Raw genomic sequence first — 22,289 nt, 5'->3', positions numbered from 1 at the left:
ATATGGATTGTAATCTATCTACAAAGTAGCTGTGTACTGCAGTACATTATAGTAAACGCAAATTGGAGAGGCGGGTGATAGTGGCTCCATCTTTAAGTGAAAATGGTTAATTTCAAGCAGTAAAAAAAGTTCAAGCAGTTCGTCTGCTTTGTGTTTGTTCACATTTTTGAAATGTCATCATAACCTGACTTCTCATTAGAAATATGTTTATCCAAGATTTTTTTTAATTCAGTCATACATTTATTCTAACTGACTAATTTGGAATGGACATCAACGTTTCAAGCACCAATTCAAGCCTTCACTGAACCGTTGTAATTGGACAAGTGACAAGTATTTGTTCGTTTTTTCAAAAACATAAATAGAAGCTGATTTTAAAATTGTCATATGATTGACATATCTCCAATATTATTCTGGAATAACATATGCAATTTAAAGCTTGAAACTTACCAATTTCACTCATAGATGGTGCCGCAATCAACCGCCTCTTCAAGGTCTATAAATACAGGTCATGACACAGTCCCGTGATGCATTGCAAATTCGCCATTTTATGGGGTTCTAGTCCACCATAGTGAACATCTAGAACATCTAGTTTTTCAAATCACCTGTTATCATTATAGATTGAACAACATGATGTGTCATTTTGTTATATTGTTCAAGGGATATTGCTTGGCTTTGAATTAAAAATAAATTTTTCCTACAGTTACCTTGAAAAGTGGCCATTCCTGCACTGATTACAGAACGCAAAGAATCACTTTTCCGCTCTAGTGCGGGAAAAATTTTTTCTGCACTCCAGATTTGCAACATGGCAACATAAAATAGTTAGTAGGTTAATGGAGCACCAGGGCAGCAAAATCAAAATTAAGTTGGTAACTGTGACTGTGGTGCACGTTATAAGAATATTGAGGCGGTGGACAACAGTGGATGACAGCGACATGAGTGACAGCTGCCCCGCCATTCATTTACTACTACATTATTCAATTTTAAATAAATTAAGGTTTTTATTAATAATAAAATTACACAGAAAAACATTTGATGGATTTCAGGGAATTTTACCCATAATTACCCCCTTTCATATTCAATGGTAACAGTAGGAAAAATTTAATGTGAAATACGTGCGCAAAGTTCCTCTGCTGCACTCAAGAAACCATTCTGCCCTCGCCTACAGCTGGGGCGTAAACGTTTCTTTCGGTGCAGCAAACTGTCACTATGCGCACTAGTTGCACAAATAACTAGTTCCGACAGAATAATAATATTTAGATTACTAGGAACTGAATTGTTGATTTTTAGATTTGATTGATCGGGAACTCTTTTTGAATTTGAAGTTGGCCTCGCAAATTTCTGTCCTGTCCTAATGCCTTATTATTTGTTTTTAAAATGCATAGTTTTTTTACGAGCAAATTGAATTAGATTGGATTTTCAAATGTACTGCCATAAAGACCCCATAAAATGGCCGCTCCATAAGGAACATGAGTGTCATTAATTATAGACCTTGCCTCTCCAATTTACGTTTACTATAATAACTATGATAGTGAGCTCTGATAATTTAATAATTACAATATTTACTTCACAATTTATTGAATAAATACAATAATTAGCTTCTATACAATATCGTGATAATAGCTTGTAAAGGCTATTATCAAATGGCAATGGTTATTATTAAATGCATCAATTATCAAATATGATGGTTATCATTAAAGGCAATGAAACATATATTATCTTCTTCTTCTTCTCCACTTTCTCACCCGCTCACTCTCTCTCTCTCTCTCTCTCTCTCTTTCTCTCTCTCTCTCAATAATAGTCAGTTGAGCATTGTGCTGGCTATCTCAATACCTGTCTCCTTTGGAGTGTAGGCCTGGAAAACACAACATGATAAATTAACACGATAACTCAAGTGCCATAGAGAAACAGCTGTTAATTATTGCGACGTATAATTATTGCAGCACCACAATAATCCTCCCAGTCTGCTGCAAAATGCTTCCTGGGTTCTGGACCTTCTTCATCAAGCTCCCTCCTGCTCCTCCGCCACTCACTCTCTCTCTCTCTCTTTCTTCTCCTTCTCCTTCTTCTTGTCCACATTCTTACCCATCTCCACATTCACCCCCTTCTCCTCTTTCTCGTCCTTCTACTCCTTCTCCTTTTTCTTCTCCTTCTCCTTTTTCTCTACCATCACATTATCATCATCATCATGTGGTAAAAGCTGTGCCCAGTGGAAAGTTGTGTGTATATTTTTTGCTTCAAAATTTTCTGAAATAACTTAATTTATTGAAAGTGCGGTGATATTAAGTGCAATACTTGACTATAATTTGGTATTTTAATCATTCTAAATTCAAAATTTCTAGCTCATATATATTTTTGAACAGAAATTGAAATTTAACTTTCCTCAGTAAAAACATAACCTATTTTTTCGGACATTTTATTATTTATCAAAATTTGGGAACAGAATAGTTTTGGGATATGACTGCTGTTCTTTCCCGATCATATTCATATGATTTGTAATTGTATCAACAAATAAATAAATAAATAAAACAATACAGTATCATCATCATCACCATCCTCCTCCAACTCCTCCCTCTCCTCCTCCTCCCTCTAATCATCCTTTTTCACCATCCTCTCTTTTCCTCATCATGTTTCATCTCCCCCTCCATCTCTTGCTCCTCAAAATATTCCTCCTTCTCCTTCTCCTCCTCCGTCTCCTTCTCCTCCTCCTTCTCCTCATCCTGTTTCATATCCTTCTTCATTCATCCTACATTAAACTATGAGTATGCTCTGCGATTTGTTTTTGATGCTCGATGGAATGACCACATAACACCCCTGAACAGAGAACTCGATTGACTAAAATTAGAACAGAGACGATTGCATTTTATACTCTGCCAATCCAACAAACTGATTGTGGTAGGTGCTGGTCCGGATTATTTGAGAGAAGGACTTGTACTTTTCACAGAGGTTCATCAAAGGGATACTCGGTCTCACCGCTTCTTTCTTCAGATACCCCAACACCGAACGGCAATTTTCGGAGCTTCGTTCTGTGTTACGGCTTTCCTTAAATGGAATGGTCTGCCACTTGAAAATTATCCTTTCCCCATCCTTATCACTATTCCGAAAGAGAGTGCACAGACACCTATAGCTCTTGCTTGTGACTGGATGCGAGGAGGAGTTGTATTTCTTTTTATAATGACATACCTTAGTCCAGGCAATGGATGTTCAAAAAAGGGTATGAAGGGAAAAGTTAGGAAGACAATTTTTGACCCCGCATTTTAGTTTAGGGTAGTAAGGAGGTAAACATATCAAAAGTCCCCACCCCTACCCATTTCTTGGTTTCTCGCATAAAACTAAAAAACTATGTATCCTAAGAACTTCACTGTCATATACTAAATTAAAGCATACATAATTTCCTAAAATATTCATTCCACAACTTTTTCATATCTCCTCTAGTTTTCGAGATATCCGCTCTTGAATGTGTGACATTTTTGAAAAAGACACGTTTGACACCAATCTTTTTCTATTTTTGCTCTTATAACTTTTCAAAAATCGACGGAAAAAATGCATGCTGATCATGAGCTTATAGAGAATTGAATTCTCTTCAATTTTATGTGTAATTTTACACATTTACGAATTTCCCTACAACTTTTGCAGCAGCTTTAGTGTTAAGTGTGAAATCTCCATTTCTGCAACGATAGACCAATAGACAAAGGAATTTGGAGAGAATGTTTTTACTAAATTTTTGACTTTGCAGCTTTGTTGAGACTAGTCGGGAGGAGAACATATCAAAAGTCACCATTCCTAACTCATGTTCTATGGGTATTAGGGTGGTTTAAAAGTTGCATTTTTCAGCGTTTTGCTTCGACGCTCATATCTTGAGATCATGCGTTTAATCGACATAACCAACTGTTCAAACTGAAGCTTGATAGATTCTCTACACTTTTTTTTCATTTAAATTTTGTGATATTCTCAACAGTTCCCGAGATATTCGCTCTTGAAGGTGTGTGATTGTTAAAACAGCAGGTTTTTATGCAATGTTTTGCTTTTTCAGGGCTTATAACTCTCCAACAATGCATCATAAAAACTTGTGCCTATCGTGGGTTTGTAGATAAATGGATTCTCTTTGAAATGATATATTATTTCACTATTGCAAGTTTTTCCTTCATTGTTGTAGCAGCTTCAATGTATGAGGTGAAATTTTCATTGCTGCAAGTGTCAACTCAGCGGTTCCACACCTTCAACAGAGGAGATTAAGATGCGCACTTTTGCTAAGTTCACCTATCAACTAGTCCAAATTAAGCTGCAAAGTCAAAAATTGTGTCACAGACACCCCCATCAAATGTCATTGTCAAACGATCAATTGTTGCAGCAATGAATATTTCACCCCCTACATTGAAGATGCTACAACAATGAAGGAAAAACTTGGAATGGTGAAATAATATATCATTTCAAAGAGAATTTAATGCTCTACAAACCCACGAGTAAGCATCAGTTTCTATGATGCATTGTTGGAGAGTTATAAGCCCTGAAAGAGCAAAACGTTGGATAAAAACCTGCTGTTTTAACAATTACACATCTTCAAGAGCAAATATCTCGGGAATTGTTGAGAATATCACAAAATTTCACTGTACAAAAAGTGTAGAGAATATATCAAGCTTCAGTTTTGAATAGTTAGTTATGTCGATTAAACGCATGGTTCCCAAGATATGAGCGTCGAAGCGAAACGCTGAAAAATGCTATTTTTAAACCAACCTAATACCCTTAGAACATGAGTTAGGAATGGGGACTTTTGATATCCTTCCAACCTTCCAACCTCCTTCCAACCTCCTTCCTCCTTCCTCCTTCCAACTAGTCTCAACAAAGCTGCAAAGTCAAAACTTTAGTGAAAACATTCCCTCCAAATTCCTTTGGCTATTAATTGGTCTATTGTTGCAAAAATGGAGATTTGACACTACACTAAAGCTGCTGCAAAAGTTGTAGGGAAATTCGTAAATGTGTAAAATTATACATCAAATTGAAGAAAATGCAATGCTCTATAAGATCATAATCACTATGGATTTTTTCCGTCGATTTTTGAAAAGTTATAAGAGCAAAAATAGAAAAAAATTGGTGTCAAACGTGTTTTTTTCAAAAATGTCACACATTCAAGAGCAGATATGTCGAAAACTAGAGGAGATATGAAAAAAGTTGTGGAATGAATGATGGAAATTTTAGGAAATTATGTAAGCTCTAATTTGTTATTTGACAGTGAAGTCCTTAGGATACATAGTTTTTTAGTTTTATGCGAGAAACCGAGAAATGGTACCTTTAAACCACCCCCATCCCCTTAGCACAGGGTAGGGGTGGGGACTTTTAATATGTTTACCTCTTTACTACCCTAAACAGAACTACAGGGTCAAAAATTATCTTCCCAACTTTTCCCTCTATAAACTTTCCTTGACTGGACTACCTAAGAAATATAGATTATGCATTTTGCATAAGTTTTACAAAAACTGCATGATTTCTTCTTCTTCTTCTTCTCCTCCTTCTTCTTCTCCTCCTTCTTCTTCTTCTTCTTCTTCTTCTTTTTTTTATCTATGTCTATCTTTCTATCTTTTTATAGTAATTCAAATTTATCATAATTTTAGTTCTACATTCATTTATGGTTTTTCTATTCATGTACAGTGCTATTTTGTTTTGTACCACTAAGGATCTTGTTAGACTCAGTGAAATTATCATATTGTACAGCCTAAATAAAAAATCTGGTGTGGTACACTCACACCACTTTCCTTGCTCATTGAACTGTAAGCCTCATTCTTGAACGAGAATAATTTAGGAGAATAACATAATGACGATTGGCGGCAACATATTTGAAACTACGATCAGACTATATATGTGTATATAATTGTTTTCAGAGTACTTTTTCCTTTGCGTAAATTGTGAAATTCGATGATTTTTTTTAAATTCGTCAAAACAGCTGTTCTACAGATGAAATATCTCGACTGTGTTCTTTTTATAAACTGCTCTACCTACCTACCTCATGCACGAGAAGGAGTTTACAAGTCCATTTCTCAAGGATGGGGTGGACCCCATTAGTTTCCCAGGAAAAAGACTCATGCCAGTTGATAGAGCTGATGAATAAGTATAGAGGGTATGAATTTGAAATAAATCGGTCATGTCATTTTTGAGAAAATCGCCATTTTTCTCAAGAATATTACGGAGCTCCTGCAATTTTTCCAGAAATGAGACTCATGTCAGTTGATAGAACTTTATAAATAGCTATCTATGGTATAAAATTGAAGAAAATCGTTAGAGCCGTTTTCGAGAAAACCATGATAAGCATGGGTTTTTAGTAATCATCCGCCATTTTTTCCGCCATCTTGAATTGAATTTATTATTGTCGGATCCTCATGGTATAAGGACCTTAAGTTTAAAATTTCAAGTCAATCGGTTAATTAGGAATGGAGATATCGTGTTCACAGACACACACACACACACACACACACACACACACACACACACACACACACCACACACACACACACCACACACACACACACACACACACACACACACACACACACACACACACACACACACACCACACACACACACACACACACACACACCACACACACACACACACACACACACACACACACACACCACACACACACACAACACACACACACCACACACACACACACACACACACACACACACACATTATATTTTAATATTACTCGTATGGATGGATAATCACATTGTATGATATATATTATTATATCCATCCTATGAAAGGAGCAATCCTACGTTCTGGCTAAGATGATCACATCAATATCGCCTATTTCAAGATCTCTAATTTCTCCACGATCTCCAATTGAATAATAAGTCTCAAACTCAAGTCTAACGAGTAAAACGTAGGCCTATATGGTTTGATAGTTTGATTACAATACTATTGAGTTATTATAGCAGCCAAACTGCCTTAGAATAAGAAAATTGCATAATTCTGTCTATCCAACCACACAAGTGGGGAAGTGTGTCAGAAATTTTCAGTTGACAATCAGTAATGTATTGAGCATTAATCACACAAGTGTATAGGCAATTATAAATTGATTGAAAAAAATACAGTTGAGACAATGTTACCAACAATGAACAGATTAAAAAACTATTTTCACTCATTTGTGGGACCTCCCAATTGATTAAATTTAACATTATATTGTTCGTACTTTACAATTATTTTCAAGAGAATCATCTTATATTATGTTTGTTTATGTATTATTTTCTGAGAAAATAAATAAATTCGTGAATTTGGTTAAAAAGCTATCTATATTCCTATTTCTATATCTTCAGGGCTACTTAATTTCTTATTTGTGAAATAAAACCATAGTAGTACCCTTTTTGAGACCTTTTAATTTTTAAAATAACAAATTTGTGTTTTTAATTTGTTATTTCATATTGAAAAGTTCTCAAAAAGTGTACTATCGTGTTATCCTAGTTCAAGATATGGGTAGCCTATTCTCCTGATCTAGGTAGCCTATTTGTTTTTCTGTTCATTGTTAGTACTATTGTCTCAACTGTATATTTTTCAATCAATTTCCAATTGTCTATACACTAGTGTGATTGATTTTCAATACATTTCTGATTGGCAATATTGCAAATAAAACCTGATACACTTGTATGGTTGGGATAGGATATGCAGTTTTTCATTCCAAACTGGTTGAACTTAATACAGTAAATATTATAATCAAACCAGATACGTTTCAGGTTCAGTGTGGAATTTCTTCTACATAGACAACACCATGTTCAGAATATCTGGTGGAATCTTTATTTTTGTACTGGTGAATAGAAATTTTATTAGTTTCTCAAATAATAATTTCAATTTATTTCATGTATTTAAAGTTTCACTTCTGACTCACTCTAGGCCAAATTCGTTGTCCGTCTGTTTGTATGTTCTACAATAGCTTTAGAAAGAATTGATCAATCAGCTTCAAATTTTGAACACCTATTCTTCGAACCATTTTACAGGTCAAGTTCGTTGGACAACAGAATTGACTTACTCCTTCGTCCTTTTTCAGGATATAAAAATTGAAAGTGCGTAAGAAAAATTTTTTTATGATTTATAACATAATATTTTATTTATAAGTTCTATATTAACTCGTTTCCGATCTGTCTGCCTGTCTATTTTCTGTCTGTAACATACGCGTAGGTAATTGAAATACTACTTGTGATAGCAGTTGCTATGACGTTGACAAATTTGCTATGACAATTTTTTTTCAGTGTTAAATCTGCAAATAGAAGCTACTATTAGTGTTCACTGTTCACTAACACTTGATTATTTGATGTTGGTACTCATTTATTCCATTTTTATATCATTTATTAGTATCTTGAAATGTTGAGATCATTGAAATGGTTTGAGATATCGATGTGCGGGTTTCGCCATTAATTTTCCTTTGAAATTCTGTATCGAAATCATGCATCACATGACCACCTTCCCATTTGAAAAAATGAAGTTGGATTCATATGACGAATCCAAGAAGGCGGACAAAAGTTTTGAAGCGACAGAAAGTAGATTATTTTTTCCCCAATTGGGATAGGATCCCATGGAACCTACTGTCATATATCATACTTTAAAAGAAATATTTAGCTATTTCCATAATAATTCTCACCAACTCTGTATTACAAGTTTCGGATTTTAGAGATCGATACAACAGTTCATGAGCGAGTTCTTCAACCCAGGGGGTCACTAGTTATTCTTCTGTTTCCCAATGCTCGGTGCTGTTTATTATTGTCGACTATGTGCTAACTAGCCAACCTATTAAAAACAAATCTTGAGCATGGCTTTCTATTCTTCATTTTTTATAAAATAATACCCACGTTTAGTTTTTCTTCCACTTCTTTGTAGTTATTTTAATTCTTATAATAAATTGTATGTTTTAATAGTAATAAAAACTGGTGAATCCCTGTTTTGGAGAACTAGCTCAAGAATGATTATTGTATTGTAATGTGTTGTGTATTATTCAACTGAAATCATGTGTCGGCGCATAAATGACAGGCTGTATGATAACTCCCAAATAGCATCAGCTTTTTTAATAAATGGAAAAATTTCAGAAATAGCATGCATATTAATTCCAGCTGACTAAATGATAAATCATAACAATTTTTTTTCTCATGCACTTTCAATGTTATTTTTATATCCTGAAAAAGGACGAAGCGACGAAGGAGAGAGTTAATTTGACCTGCAAAAAGGTTCGAAGAATTTGTGTTCAAAATTTTTTTCTCAAGTAATTGTAGAACATGCAAAAAGGCAGACAACGACTTTGGCCTTGAGTTATTAAAAAGTTAGAACTCGCTAACGCTCGTTCAATAATAAGTAATACAGTATCATTTTACCTTATATTTTTCTTGTTTCTTGTTCTATAGCTTCTTGTCAGCACTTTCTTTTCATTGAATATTTCTTTTTTGATGTTATATGCCTAATTAATATAAAGATAAATATTTCAAAAACAATGCTGGTGCTTTCACGAGTTGGACTAATCCCTCTATTATTGGTTAACCAATCATACCAGCCAATACTATCTTCTTTTTCCGAATGTAATCGAAATGATTTCTCAAACATTAAAAAAATGATAATAGAATTTTGAAAAATATTTACAAATCAAACAACCAAACAAAATTGCAGACTTAAAACTTAATTATAGTTTGTGTAAAATTATGTAACGTTATTTCTGTCAATAACGAGTTGCCCTGCTTGGCTGCAGTCGGTAGAGCATGAATAACAAAATATATAACCGTTATTATCTAATCTCTCACTTGTTGATATCGCACCCGGCGATAACAGAGCAGCTGTTTGCTAGAGACCTATAAAATATTTTCATTAAGCGATTTTGCTTGCTATTCAAGATAATTTGTTATAATAAGTTGAGACCAAAGACCTTGAAGATGCATAGACTCACATGCAGCGCTAGTGTCGTACTTGGAGGGGGCAACCTATAAGATTATTACATACCATCCAACCAATGCCTTTGTAATCTATAATATAACAAATATATTATGTTTAATATCTCGTGCTAAAATACCCCAATGGCGGCCTTCAATTTCAAGTAAGAGCTATCAATGGGAAGGCATAGGCATTGTGGGTCTCTATCTCTTTAAGGACTTTGGTTGAGACTTTGGCCTTCCATCCGAAGAAATTACAGGGTTGCCAAATCATGTAAAATTGCAAATTTCCAATTCAACGTCAGAATTGGATGTAGAATATCATCCCCGATATCCTAGTAGTACTAAAAAATCTCCATGGTTGAATGATTAAAAGGAAATTTAACTTTTATGATAAAATTGGAAACATCACGAAGATTTGATTTTCTTTTGAATATCACTTCTCTCAGAATCATGGGGCGTCGTAATACGTGATAATTTTATATTAAATTAACGGGGAGAATGTCTCCTTTCTATTGGTGTCTGGATCATTTTCATTCGATTTATAGTTATTTTCCAATTAATGATTATGTTCGTCAATGTCAAGACATTTCGAGCAGAAAACATGAAATTTTCGACATGCTAGAAACTTTTTTGTTTCAAAAGATAAGTAGGTGGTTAAAGCGAGAAAGTTTCTCAGAAATAATGAATGAATGAATGAATTTATTTGCCGAAAACAAAATACAAAAAAGCTTTACAAAAAATAAATATATGCTACTGCACTTAACTAAAATACATACATAAAAATTAGGGAACTATTAATAATAATAATAAAATTTTGGCTCTACTGGCAAAAGTAACACTTGAGCGCCAGTAGTGAGTTCAATTAAAGTAATTATATAATATTATGTACATGTACAAGAACAAAAGAGTACAAGTTGAAAAAGTTGAGTTGCTATTAAACAAAATTAAAAGAAATAGAATGAAGATAATATAAGAATAGAAAGAACATTGACAACAAAAAAAGCAATCAAGTAATATTGAAATAGATGTTTGCTCTCACCCATTTATCGATTTCATTCTTCAGTTTTTTTATATAGGACTGGTAATTAAATAAATTGGGATTTTATTTGCAAAGAGTTCCATGAAATACTGAAGCTGATGTTTATTGACTGTCAATCTAAAAATGATCTATTATATAAGTTGTTCACTGTTGGGCGTAAATTGTGTGGGTTAGCATTAAACGTAAGGCTTTCTCTATTTTTATTGATATGGAAAATTATAATCTTGACAAACACTTGCCGTATTGTTGGTACTCCAAACTCAATAAACGAATTCCTGCTGGGATACAATCTAGGTCTTCCAAGGGCTGCCCTGATTATATGCTTTTGCAAAACAAATATCCTATTGAAGTGAGTGTCAAAAGTGCCTCCCCAAATTTCTATACCATACTGGAATAGAGAATGTGCATAAGCATGATAGATTGTTCTTATGATGTTTATGTCATTTATTGAATTTATCTTATAAAATACAAAGGGCAGGTATTTCAATTTTGATACTAGGTAGTTTAAGTGAAAATTCCATTTCAAGTGGTTATCAACTAATATCCCCAAGTATTTTATAGATTCCAAAATAATTGAAACTATTTTTTCAAAATAGCAAAATAATAACAAAATGAAACTCACTAATAACTGTAAAATAATGATTAACTTTGAATATTATGATATACCATATCATGTCAACAAATCAGATAATTTTGATCAAGTCAATTAAAAGTTCTAGATTTCTCGCGAGATACGGTAAGCTAATTGATTACACAGCTGATCCTCCACACAGGCACACGCATCTTCTGTTATTGACAGACGACGAAATTATCATCTGTTTTTCCAAGGATGAATTATCCTTTTCATGTCCTTCAGTGAGTTTTCCCAGGGATGAGGCCTAGTGCAATCGAAATTTTATATCATTTTAAACCTACTATGTTCCAAATTTCGTGAAAATCGTTAGAGCCGTTTTCAAGATCCGTTGAACATAAATAACCAGATATAAAAATATAAACAGACATACAGAAATTGCTCGCTTAATATAATAGGATTATTGCTATTTAAAAGATCAAGCATGCCGAAAAGCGTCTCTATGAAAGCCTCAAAATTACTTGCTGAAGGAACACGGTATAATATTTCAATGCAAATAACATTATATTGCTCAATCAACACAGCTGAAATCTCACAAACCCTTTCAATGGATAATTCAACCAAATATGGAACTTCAACTGAATTTAAGTATGCCTTTACACAGATCAAAGATCCACAAGGAATTTTCTTTTAAAAACACTAGTTATTAACTTTTTTTAAGATAAATTTTTGTCGATTCAGTCAAGTTAACTTTTTGTTAATAACTCATGTTATTAACTCCTGTGTAAATGCAGCTTAAATGAGGTTATGTAAAACACTTCTTAATAATAATCACAATAATTGACAATCCAAATATTATACATTGAACCAATGTACCTAGAATACATTGTATTGAACTAAAAATTGTGTATCTGTGTTGATCAGAAAGGTGATTTGCATTATAGAAACTTCTGATGTTATCAGATATTTGAATAAATTTATGTAAATTACTAAACTGTGATTTTTCAGATTCTTATTTGCTCTCTTCATTATTAAGCTGCGTTTACACCGAAGTTAATAACACGAGTTATTAACAAAAGTAATCAAAGTTGACTGAATCGACAAAAATGTCTCTTAACAAAAGCTAATAACTCGTGTTTTTAACAGAAAAATTCCTTGTTATTACCTAACAAGATTTATGTTATCCATCGAGAGTCGGTAAAGATCAAAAGAAATGTTTTATGTTAATATATTTTCATACGATTGTGTTGCAACGATCAAGGTAATTTTTGTTCATTTTTTAAAGCATTCTTCCAATTAAGAATACTAAATATTATAATATAAATATCGACAATATTACTCATCTTATCAATGAATTACCTATATAAGCCTATATCATTGAAGCCATGAATCATTTTTCAGAGTTTCCATTTATCTTTGATGGATTCTGGCGTCAAGACCATAAACGAATGGTATGAATTATAACTCTTATCTATTGAATATCTCTACATTATCTTATTATTTATTTTATCAATGAGAAAATATAATCTATATTCTTATATTTTATTGTTACTAATAATACCTATACTAGTCTAAACTTATCCTCTTCAATTTTATAATATCTCCACTATTTCTCTTCCGTCATCACTTTTAAAAATCCTTGGTGGATTTTATTTTATTCTAGAAAAAAAATTATAAAAAATATTTTTTTGTTTTCTGACCTTAAATTTATTTATTTTCAGTCTGAAGCTGAAGCCATATTGAAAAAACGTTCTGGACCGAAAGATGTTGTCGTTCTATTACTTGGCTGGACTCAGTGCTCCTACTCCCAAGCAACTGACCCCAATTATTATGTATTATAATACAGAATTATTATTTATTTATAATTATATTATCATGTAGTATCATAAATATAATAATTATTTATTTATTTTAAGGAATATTCATTCAGTGTTTGATAACATGTATCAAAAGTAAATTGAAAGATTTTTATCCAACATATAATACAAAATCTTTAATTTAATCATCATATATGTTTATCTCATTTACTGCATTGCTTCAAACACCTCTTATTATTATAGTCTTCTTTATTTTGAAAACTTTCAATAATAATAATTTCTCTGATTGCCAATGAATTGCAACCAGAGGAGTTTATTGACAAAACATATACATAATTATTATATTATACATACAAAAGTTGCTAATACTAAACTTAGTTCTAATTATGATACCCCACTATAATAATATGTGTCAGGGTAATAATAATAATAATTTTTATTACCATTAAGAAAAAACATATATTTTTACTGTTATCAATCTGTTAGAGTTTGTATAGGTGGCGTTGGAAACGTTTCTTTTACAAACTATTCAAATACAATTGTGTTCATTTGGAAATTAATCTTTCCAATAAAATAGTGACTTCGAATTTCATTATAGTTGCACTTTCTTCTACAATCTTGACACTCATCTCCTTCTTAAAGTCATGTTCTCATTGATTTATTTTGCAGACAGATTGTACCACATTGTACACTGAGACTACATTGTGCCTGAGATCATTCAAGGATTCTTTTCCAGCCAACGATTCTTTCAAAATGCACTTTCCATATCCTGATTTCAATGTATTCCCTTTCATTGTATTCTACAAAGCAGGAATACGGGTAAATCAGTTCTTTTATCACTAATTTATTTTCATATATGACATAATGTGTACAAATACTCAACTTTAGGAAATGCACAACAGGCTCTAAGAAAATTGGATAATTCATTTTCTAATCTAAGAAAATTAGATAAGATGGGATGTCTAAAGCAATCTTTTATTACTTATCTACGTATTTTATACAGTCCAATTTATCTGTACAATATTTGTTGAACGAGCGTTAGTGCAATTGTAAAAATAGCATGTTTTTATGCAATTTTTTGCTCTTTCAGGGCTTATAACTATCCAACAATGCATCGTAAACATTAATCCTTATCGTAGGTTTGTAGAGCATTAATTTTTTTCTTTGAAATGATGTATTATTTCACTATTCCAAGTTTTCGTTTCATTCTTATAGCAACTTTAATGTAGAGGGTGAAATTTTCAAAATTGCAACAAGTGTCAACTCAGGAGATCCACGCCTTCAACAGAGGGGATAGAGCTGTGTACTTTGCTATGTACACCTACTAACTAGTCCAAATTAAGCTGTAAAGTCAAAAATTGAATCACAGACACCCTCTTCAAATGTCATTGTCGAATGATCAATTGTTGCAGCTTTGAAAATTTCACCCCTACATCAAAGTTGCTATAACAATGAAACGAAAACTTGGAATAGTGAAAAAATACATCATTTTGAAGATAATTTAATGCTCTACAATCCTACGATAAGCATTAGTTTTTACGAACAATTGTTGGAGAGTTAAAAGCCCTGAAATAGCAAAAAATAGAATAAAAACCTGTTATTTTAAACAAATACACACTTTCAAGAGCGAATATCTTGGGAGCTGTTGGGAATATTACAAAATTCCGCTGAACAAAAAGTGTAGAGAATTTATCAAGCTTCATTTTTGAATAGCTATTTATGTCGGTTGAACGTATTGTTCTCAAGATATGAGCGTAGTGGAAGCAAAAAGCTGAAAATGCAACTTTTAAACCACCCTCATCCCCTCAGCACATGAGTTAGGAATGGGGACTTTTGATATGTTCTCCTCCCGACTAGTCTCAAAAAAACTGCAAAGCCAAAAATTGTGTACAAAACATTCCCTCCAAATTCCTAGTTTGTGTAAAATAAGTTGAGACTTGGCCCTCCATCCGAAGAAATTACAGGGTTGCCAAATCGTGTAAAATTGCAACTTTCTCAAATTGCCAATTCAACGTCAGAATTGGATGTAGAATATCATCCCCGATATCCTAGTAGTACTAAAAAAGCTTCAGGGTTGGAGGATTAAAAGGAAATTTAACTTTTATGATAAAATTGGAAACATCGCGATGATTTGTTTTTCTTTTGAATATCACTTCTCTCAGAATCATGGGGCGTCGTAATGCGTAATAATTTTATATCAAATTAACGAGGAGAATGTGTCCTTTCTATTGGTGTCTGGATCATTTTTATCCCACTTATAGTTATTTTTTAATTAATGATTATAATGAAAACAAAAGTGTAGTGTTATTAAGTTTGATAATAATGAAATAATACTATATTGATTAAGTATATGATCTAAGGTAAAAAATGTAAATAAATAATTATAAAAAAATTTATAAATTGACCGAGACATACATAAAATTTATTGTAGTTGAGTTATGTGATGGGCTCTCAGAATCACAAATTATTTAAGTATGTATAATAGATACATATGTATGATACACAAATTATTTGTGTATTGCTATTATCATCACTTTTGCTTCTATACCGTTATTTCTTATCTGGATATATTTATTTAACTCATATTTTCTTGTTTTCACAGATTAACAACGTTACTACTTCTGATCCAGATATTTTGAAATCTGCATTTGACAGTGCTAATAAAAATTAATGAAGAATAATAATATTTATGGAACTGAACTAGAATATTTGAAGAAGTTCGAGTTCGAGTCACTTTGTTTACTAGAAACTATAGATGTAACATAGCTTGTTGAATGAATCTTGTAGTAGCCTACCCTTTTATTAAAACATTTTAAAAAACTGTAAAACATTTTAAGGACCAGTTTCGACCTACTTTCAAGTTGAATGTGTTTTCTATTGTTTTAACTTGAAAATGATCAAAGTAGGTCGAAACTAGTTTTAAAGATTTTAAATTTTTTAATAGAAGGGTATTACAAGTTTTATATTGTTTTTATTAATTTGAATAAAGTAGCCCATGATATTTATAAAGTGAAGTGATATTTATCAGTTATCAGAGACAACTGATAGGCCTACTCACGCTATCTTTTCTCTATAATATTTACTTTATCAATATTAGGCTATTATAATATTTTTATACTTCCCTTATCTACAATATAATAAGTGAAAGAATCGGCTTATACACGTAGGGGATAGGAAATTCACGAATGACTCATCATCAAGTCTGAACTACAGTACTTTGACTGCGATGATTAACTTGAAATTTTGCATATAGGTTCTCAATTCACCGAGGATGGTTATAGGCCTATTTCAAATTCTTCAAGATTTCAATAGATAAAGTTTTAAGTTTGTCAAAATTTTCAATTGGACCCTTGTGGAGCACGGGTTACCTGCTTGTACTGAATAAGATCCACATACCGTATTCAATTAGTTGACTATACAGTTACTATATTACCCAATATATAGTTAATATAGTTACTGTTGTTGACTACAGTGCTAATTAGAGTGCTACAGTGATTCTAAAGTAACATCAAGTTCAGTTACTGTTACTGGTACAGTACTGTTTTTGAGTTTTTTTAGAAACTGTATAGAATAATACTTGTAATGCTAATAAAAAATCTCATCAATATTACCAGTATTTGAAGGTGTCTTTTAAAATAAACTCATCAAGCCAACTTGACTTTCACATGAGATATTCTAAATATTGTAAGATCATCACTATAAGATATTACAAGATCCTCATAAATATTCTCATGAGATATTGCAACATATGGACAAGAATGGACAGAAATAGGACTTGCCTGAATAGAAATAGTAATGAACTAAAAATGGGATTAGTCATTTGTTGCGGAATTTCAATAGCTTATAATAATAATAAGCCATGTGAATTAACATAAAATTCATTGTTCGAAGAAAATCGGTTAACCGATGAACAAAACCAACTAACTTATTATCCCATGTAATTTTGATTGTTACCCTGCTTATTTTACAATTATTATACCTCAACTATTTGTTGGAATTCCCTAACATAATTATTAGCCAACCAACCATACTGTATGGTAAAGAAACAATAATGTGTGGTACCCCTGTAATGAAAATTGTGTTGGGGTTACCAAACTTGATTTTAACAAAAATAAGAGTGAGTCAAGCCCGATACTCTCTTAATCACTAACAAATTTCCTTTTAAAAAAGTAACAGAAAATAAATCTTGAAAAAATAAAAGCATTAAGTGCCATTAGCCCAATGATCTAATGCAATTCTCAATATCAACTATGCTCATCAAAAATTGCCTGATATATTATTCCAATAAATTTTTTAACCTCAAATTTTCCTCAGTTTGATTAATTTTATTCCACATTTTTGGAGATAAGTATTCAAATGATTTTTTTATATGCTTCTGTGTATGGTCTTGGTATCACAGTTGTCTGGGTATTCCGCAATCTTTGAGAATATATATTAATATTACTCACTGAATTACCACTTCTCAAATAGAAAGCCCTCATAACACGGAATACATAAATATAGATGTCTTAAAGGAAACACAAGCAGTTGAGTAAAAAGGGGTTGAGCATGTTCTCGACTTCCTTTGAACAGCAATACTCTAACTTATTTAGTGTAATAAACAGTGGTTTCACAGATGATAATAAGTACCTCCCCACAATGTAAGCCCATACTGCAATTTAGAGTTTACTAAAATAAACTCTATTAAGTTTAAGTTTATTATTGTTATAGTTTTCAATATGGCACGATTGCTAGTTCTCCTACTCTCAGTCCAGTCACTATTATTATACATTAGTGTTTGCAATTTATATTGTAGTTCTGATTTCTTAATATGTTATTTGGATACATGAGAGAAGTCCAGAACCAATTTCTACATGCAAAATTACCTTGTTCTAGATACAAAATGACCCAAAAACCTCATATTTTTGGTTCATTTTCCAGTTATCAGCTATTTCTACTTTCTACCAAATCCAGTAATCGGACATGAAAATTTTCTCACGCCTTTTTCTAGATTGGAATTTTTTTAATAAAATGAGATCATTCGGAACTATCTCTATCCAATGAGTATTGAGTTATGATTTTTCAAAAATGTGTAATTTTTTAATAAAAATATCTATTCTGATGAATTTTAGTTTTTGATCAACAATATCTTCCGATTGTTACCATTTAGATGTATAATTCAAAATCCCTTTTGGAGTATTTTTGTACTCTACAATCAGTGATCAGGTAGAGCGCTCTATCTGATATAGATTTTCAGCTACACCTGGCAACATGCTCCTTGTATTGTGAAAAACACATAATTTTCAGCTTCATCTTCATACATCATCACCAACTGCATTGTCCTCACATTGATATTTCGCACAATGATATAAGTTCATGGGAATTATGTTCATATTGTTCAATGTCCCTGTATCTGGCATACGGAAATTTTGCATGAAGAAATTGGTTCTGGGCTTCTCTCATGTATCCAAATAACATACGGTATTAAAAAATCAGAACTACAATATAAATTGCAAGCACACCCTCTTTTCTATGTCTATATTGCCTGGACTATCTGCTTTTGATTTTTTTTATTTGATTTGATTTATAAGTTATTCCATTAAGTTGTTATAATTTATTTGATGTATTATATTATTGGTCTAATATATTATTAATATTTGGATTTTTTTGAACATGATTTATGGTTAATGGTCCATGAAAAATTGTTGTAAAAGATTTATGGACCGTCTTGTAGACTTTATCAGAGGATAGAATGATTATCAAATAATTTGTCAACTATATTATGGGCTACTGAGAGAGTTACGTATAGTTGTGCATTACTAAAAAAAAAGCAGCTACCCATTCCTATTCCTATTCAAGACACATTTTCTCCAAAAAAGCTTGCCAAGTTCAAGTTGTTACATTATTTGTTGGCAAAATATCTAACCTACCGGTACCATAATAATGGTAGAAAATTAAATAGACTGAAAGTAAAAGGAATCTCAGTTGCCAAAACAAGATTAATGCAAAAAAAGCTATTTTTGCGTATTCTGAATTCTGTTAATGCAACAGGGAGCTTTCTCAATTGAAAAAAAACAGCAAAGTTCAACTTTTTGCCAAAAATGCGTAGGTTACATAAGACTATCCAGACAAATACTTTACTAACTAAAGTCCATGTTTAATATTTTGTATGTGATTTCTTTTTTTGTCTACATTATATTATGACAGAACAAGAACAGTATAAAATATTGAAATGTGTAAAATGTACCATATATAATGTAGACTAAGCCACTGTGAATGTAACAGAGACTGAATAATATTTATTTTTTGAACCAAAAAGTATCTTGTTGTCTTTTTTCTTTAGGGCTACATTTAATATATATGAAACATGTAATTTAAAAGGGTACTGAGATTTATATTTTTATTTATAAGTATCTTGTTCTCTACACAACTTCAAACTTTTGATACTGTGTGGTCTTTGTCAAATGCTTGTTATTAATAAAAGCAAGTAGGTACCGTACTTATTTAACTGCTAGAATCATCAATCCCTGAAGTAAACTATTATGGAAGCATAAAATCCAACAATATTATAGACTATACTATGAGAGTCATAACAATTAAATTCACCCGAATCTAATGGCTTTTGTAATATAAGGTCTGTTTTCCACCGTATCAAATGCGACACTTAAGACTAAACTTATTCCTGGCATATATTTACGATTCAATTCAATTCAATTCAAAAAGTTCTTTATTCCTCATAAAAAACAAAAAAATATTATTTACAATCTGCTGTCAGTTCTACAATGACAAGAGTAGGCTATGTCATACTCTTAAGCTGGGTTTACACCAATCCTTATATATTCTATTAGATTGAATGGAACTTGACAAACACATATATGTTCATCATGTGTATAATAAGATAAGTTCAATCTAATAGAATCTATAAGGATTAAGTTATTAACTTTGGTGTAAACGCAGCTTTACAAGAACTCTTACATAAGAATAATATTTCTGTACAATAAAAAACTCAAAAAAATAGTGGAAATTAAATCAAATAGAAAGTGATCCTCAAAAATTCTTAATCCTAGTTTTAATCAAGATTGAGATTCATAGCTCATCAGATTGAATTATTCATGAGATTCAATTATTCCTACTATTATTCATGAATGATCTTCAAGATGATTCTATATTATTACGATGATCGATGACTATCTCATGCTGAGTCAAAATAACCTTGAAATAGTTTTGGAAAAACGGTACGATGGTACCTAAAATAATAAAGTAGGCCTATTAGCTTACAACATTTTATTATTGAATTTTTAGTTTCTAACACTAAAAAAAGACAACTTATCAACTAACGGTATGTAGGCTATGGTGGGTACCTATGTACTGTAGGTACTGTGTATTTGTGAATTATTAAAACTGTCCAGTGATCAATAAAACTAATCACATCATATTAGTTACGGTGATTGTACAACTACAGCTTTCTCCTTACATCAATATGAAAGAATCATCTTTATGATTTTTGGCAACTAAACATCAATATGTGTACAGTCCAAACATTATAACGTTGATCGAGTAATTATATAGGTACTCATAGTATTTCGTCACTGTATTCTTCACTATATGCTCTATACCCGGATTTCGATCAGTGATTTACTATTCTGCTCTGCGATCTTGACTAGTGAAAGTCTTCATCGGTCTTTGTTTGATTTTTTATTCGAGCCAAAACTAATGTGTGAAAGTGAAAAGAGAACATACTTTACCATCTTATAAACAAAACACGTTCAAACAAGTACATGGGTACTAGGGTACCTTTCATATGACAAGCATGTCAAACAGTGAAAGATACAACTTGTTTTCACAGTATAAATAACTTACATTTCAGGCATTGCAAAATGGTAACTTATGGATTATAGTACACTCATGATGAGTAGATTTCAGATACCGTACTTTTGATGGTGAGATATTGTGATACCTATCCATAATGAGGTTTTTGTCAAAATGTTACTTATTTTGTAATAAGTGATATTTTAATAACAACCTAGAGTTTTCATTATGAGTAGATTCATAAGCCTGTTGAATAGAAAAAAGGTAATAATATGAAAAATAATATTCAACTGGGCATTAGAACAAATGATAATTAGAACATTTGAATGTTATTATAATGGAAATACTGTATCATGTTTCCTGCAATAGAGGTAATTCTATTCATGCTACAAAGTTTTCTAATTAATAACAGGGTGAAATAGGTAATAAAAACACAAATTTTTGGAAGTCAAAGGAAGTATATTAGCCTATTTAATAATGCTCATCAAATTTTTCATTTCACAATTTGATATCATAATTATTTTGAGAAATGAACAGTGAACACATAATCGTAAATATTGACGTAAAAAAAGATATATAAGAGCTAAGAAATTTAAGCTTTAAGCATCTATCACGATTAAAATTCTAATGAAGTCAGTAAAATAATAATTTCAATAAGTTTTTTTTTCAATGCCATACATTCATTTTTATAGTAGGCTACAGTAACTAAAATTTACACTATGAACAGAGATGTTCTGGAATTTCTTCATATTAATTCATATAAATAAAAACAATATTACCAGTTCCAAATAACAATGTGATACATGTGGAACTGAAAATATATAGTTTTTATTTCACCTTACAGTAACATTAATATTATTACTTCTATGATGATAATGAAAAAAGACTTCCTATACCAATAGCCAATACCCAGTTCATGTTACACCACATTGATAACGAATTACAGCAACGCAATTACTTAAATACCCACTGTACCAATCATAGAATGGTATTTTATCAACTTGAATGATTCAACGTAAACCTATTTGAAATTGAACAAAATCTCATGACTTTTATTGAGATTCGAGTTGAGTGTAATTTTATCTTAATTTCATATCGTTTTAGTTCATAGAAAAGTTCAAAAACTCTTCAATTCGAAGCAACTAGCATCTAAGTAGATACCGGTAACTAATTA

General features: G+C 31.7%; 1 protein-coding gene across 1 annotated transcript; it reads left to right on the top strand.

Moving 5' to 3' along the window:
- The first annotated feature begins 7,606 nt into the window (after positions 1-7,606).
- LOC111046508 lies at positions 7,607-19,317 on the top strand. The gene is made up of 5 exons (XM_039432097.1): positions 7,607-7,799; positions 12,912-12,961; positions 13,231-13,342; positions 13,997-14,146; positions 15,930-19,317. Exons 1-5 carry the CDS (start codon positions 7,761-7,763, stop codon positions 15,996-15,998), a joined length of 420 nt encoding a protein of 139 aa, XP_039288031.1. The 5' UTR covers positions 7,607-7,760; the 3' UTR covers positions 15,999-19,317.
- The last annotated feature ends 2,972 nt before the right edge of the window (positions 19,318-22,289 follow it).

The sequence above is a fragment of the Nilaparvata lugens genome, chromosome 7 (genome assembly GCF_014356525.2).
Source record: "Nilaparvata lugens isolate BPH chromosome 7, ASM1435652v1, whole genome shotgun sequence".
NCBI classification, from domain to species: Eukaryota; Metazoa; Arthropoda; class Insecta; order Hemiptera; family Delphacidae; genus Nilaparvata; species Nilaparvata lugens.
Note: the sequence above shows the minus strand (reverse complement) of the source record. Positions and strands in the feature narration are given on the sequence as shown.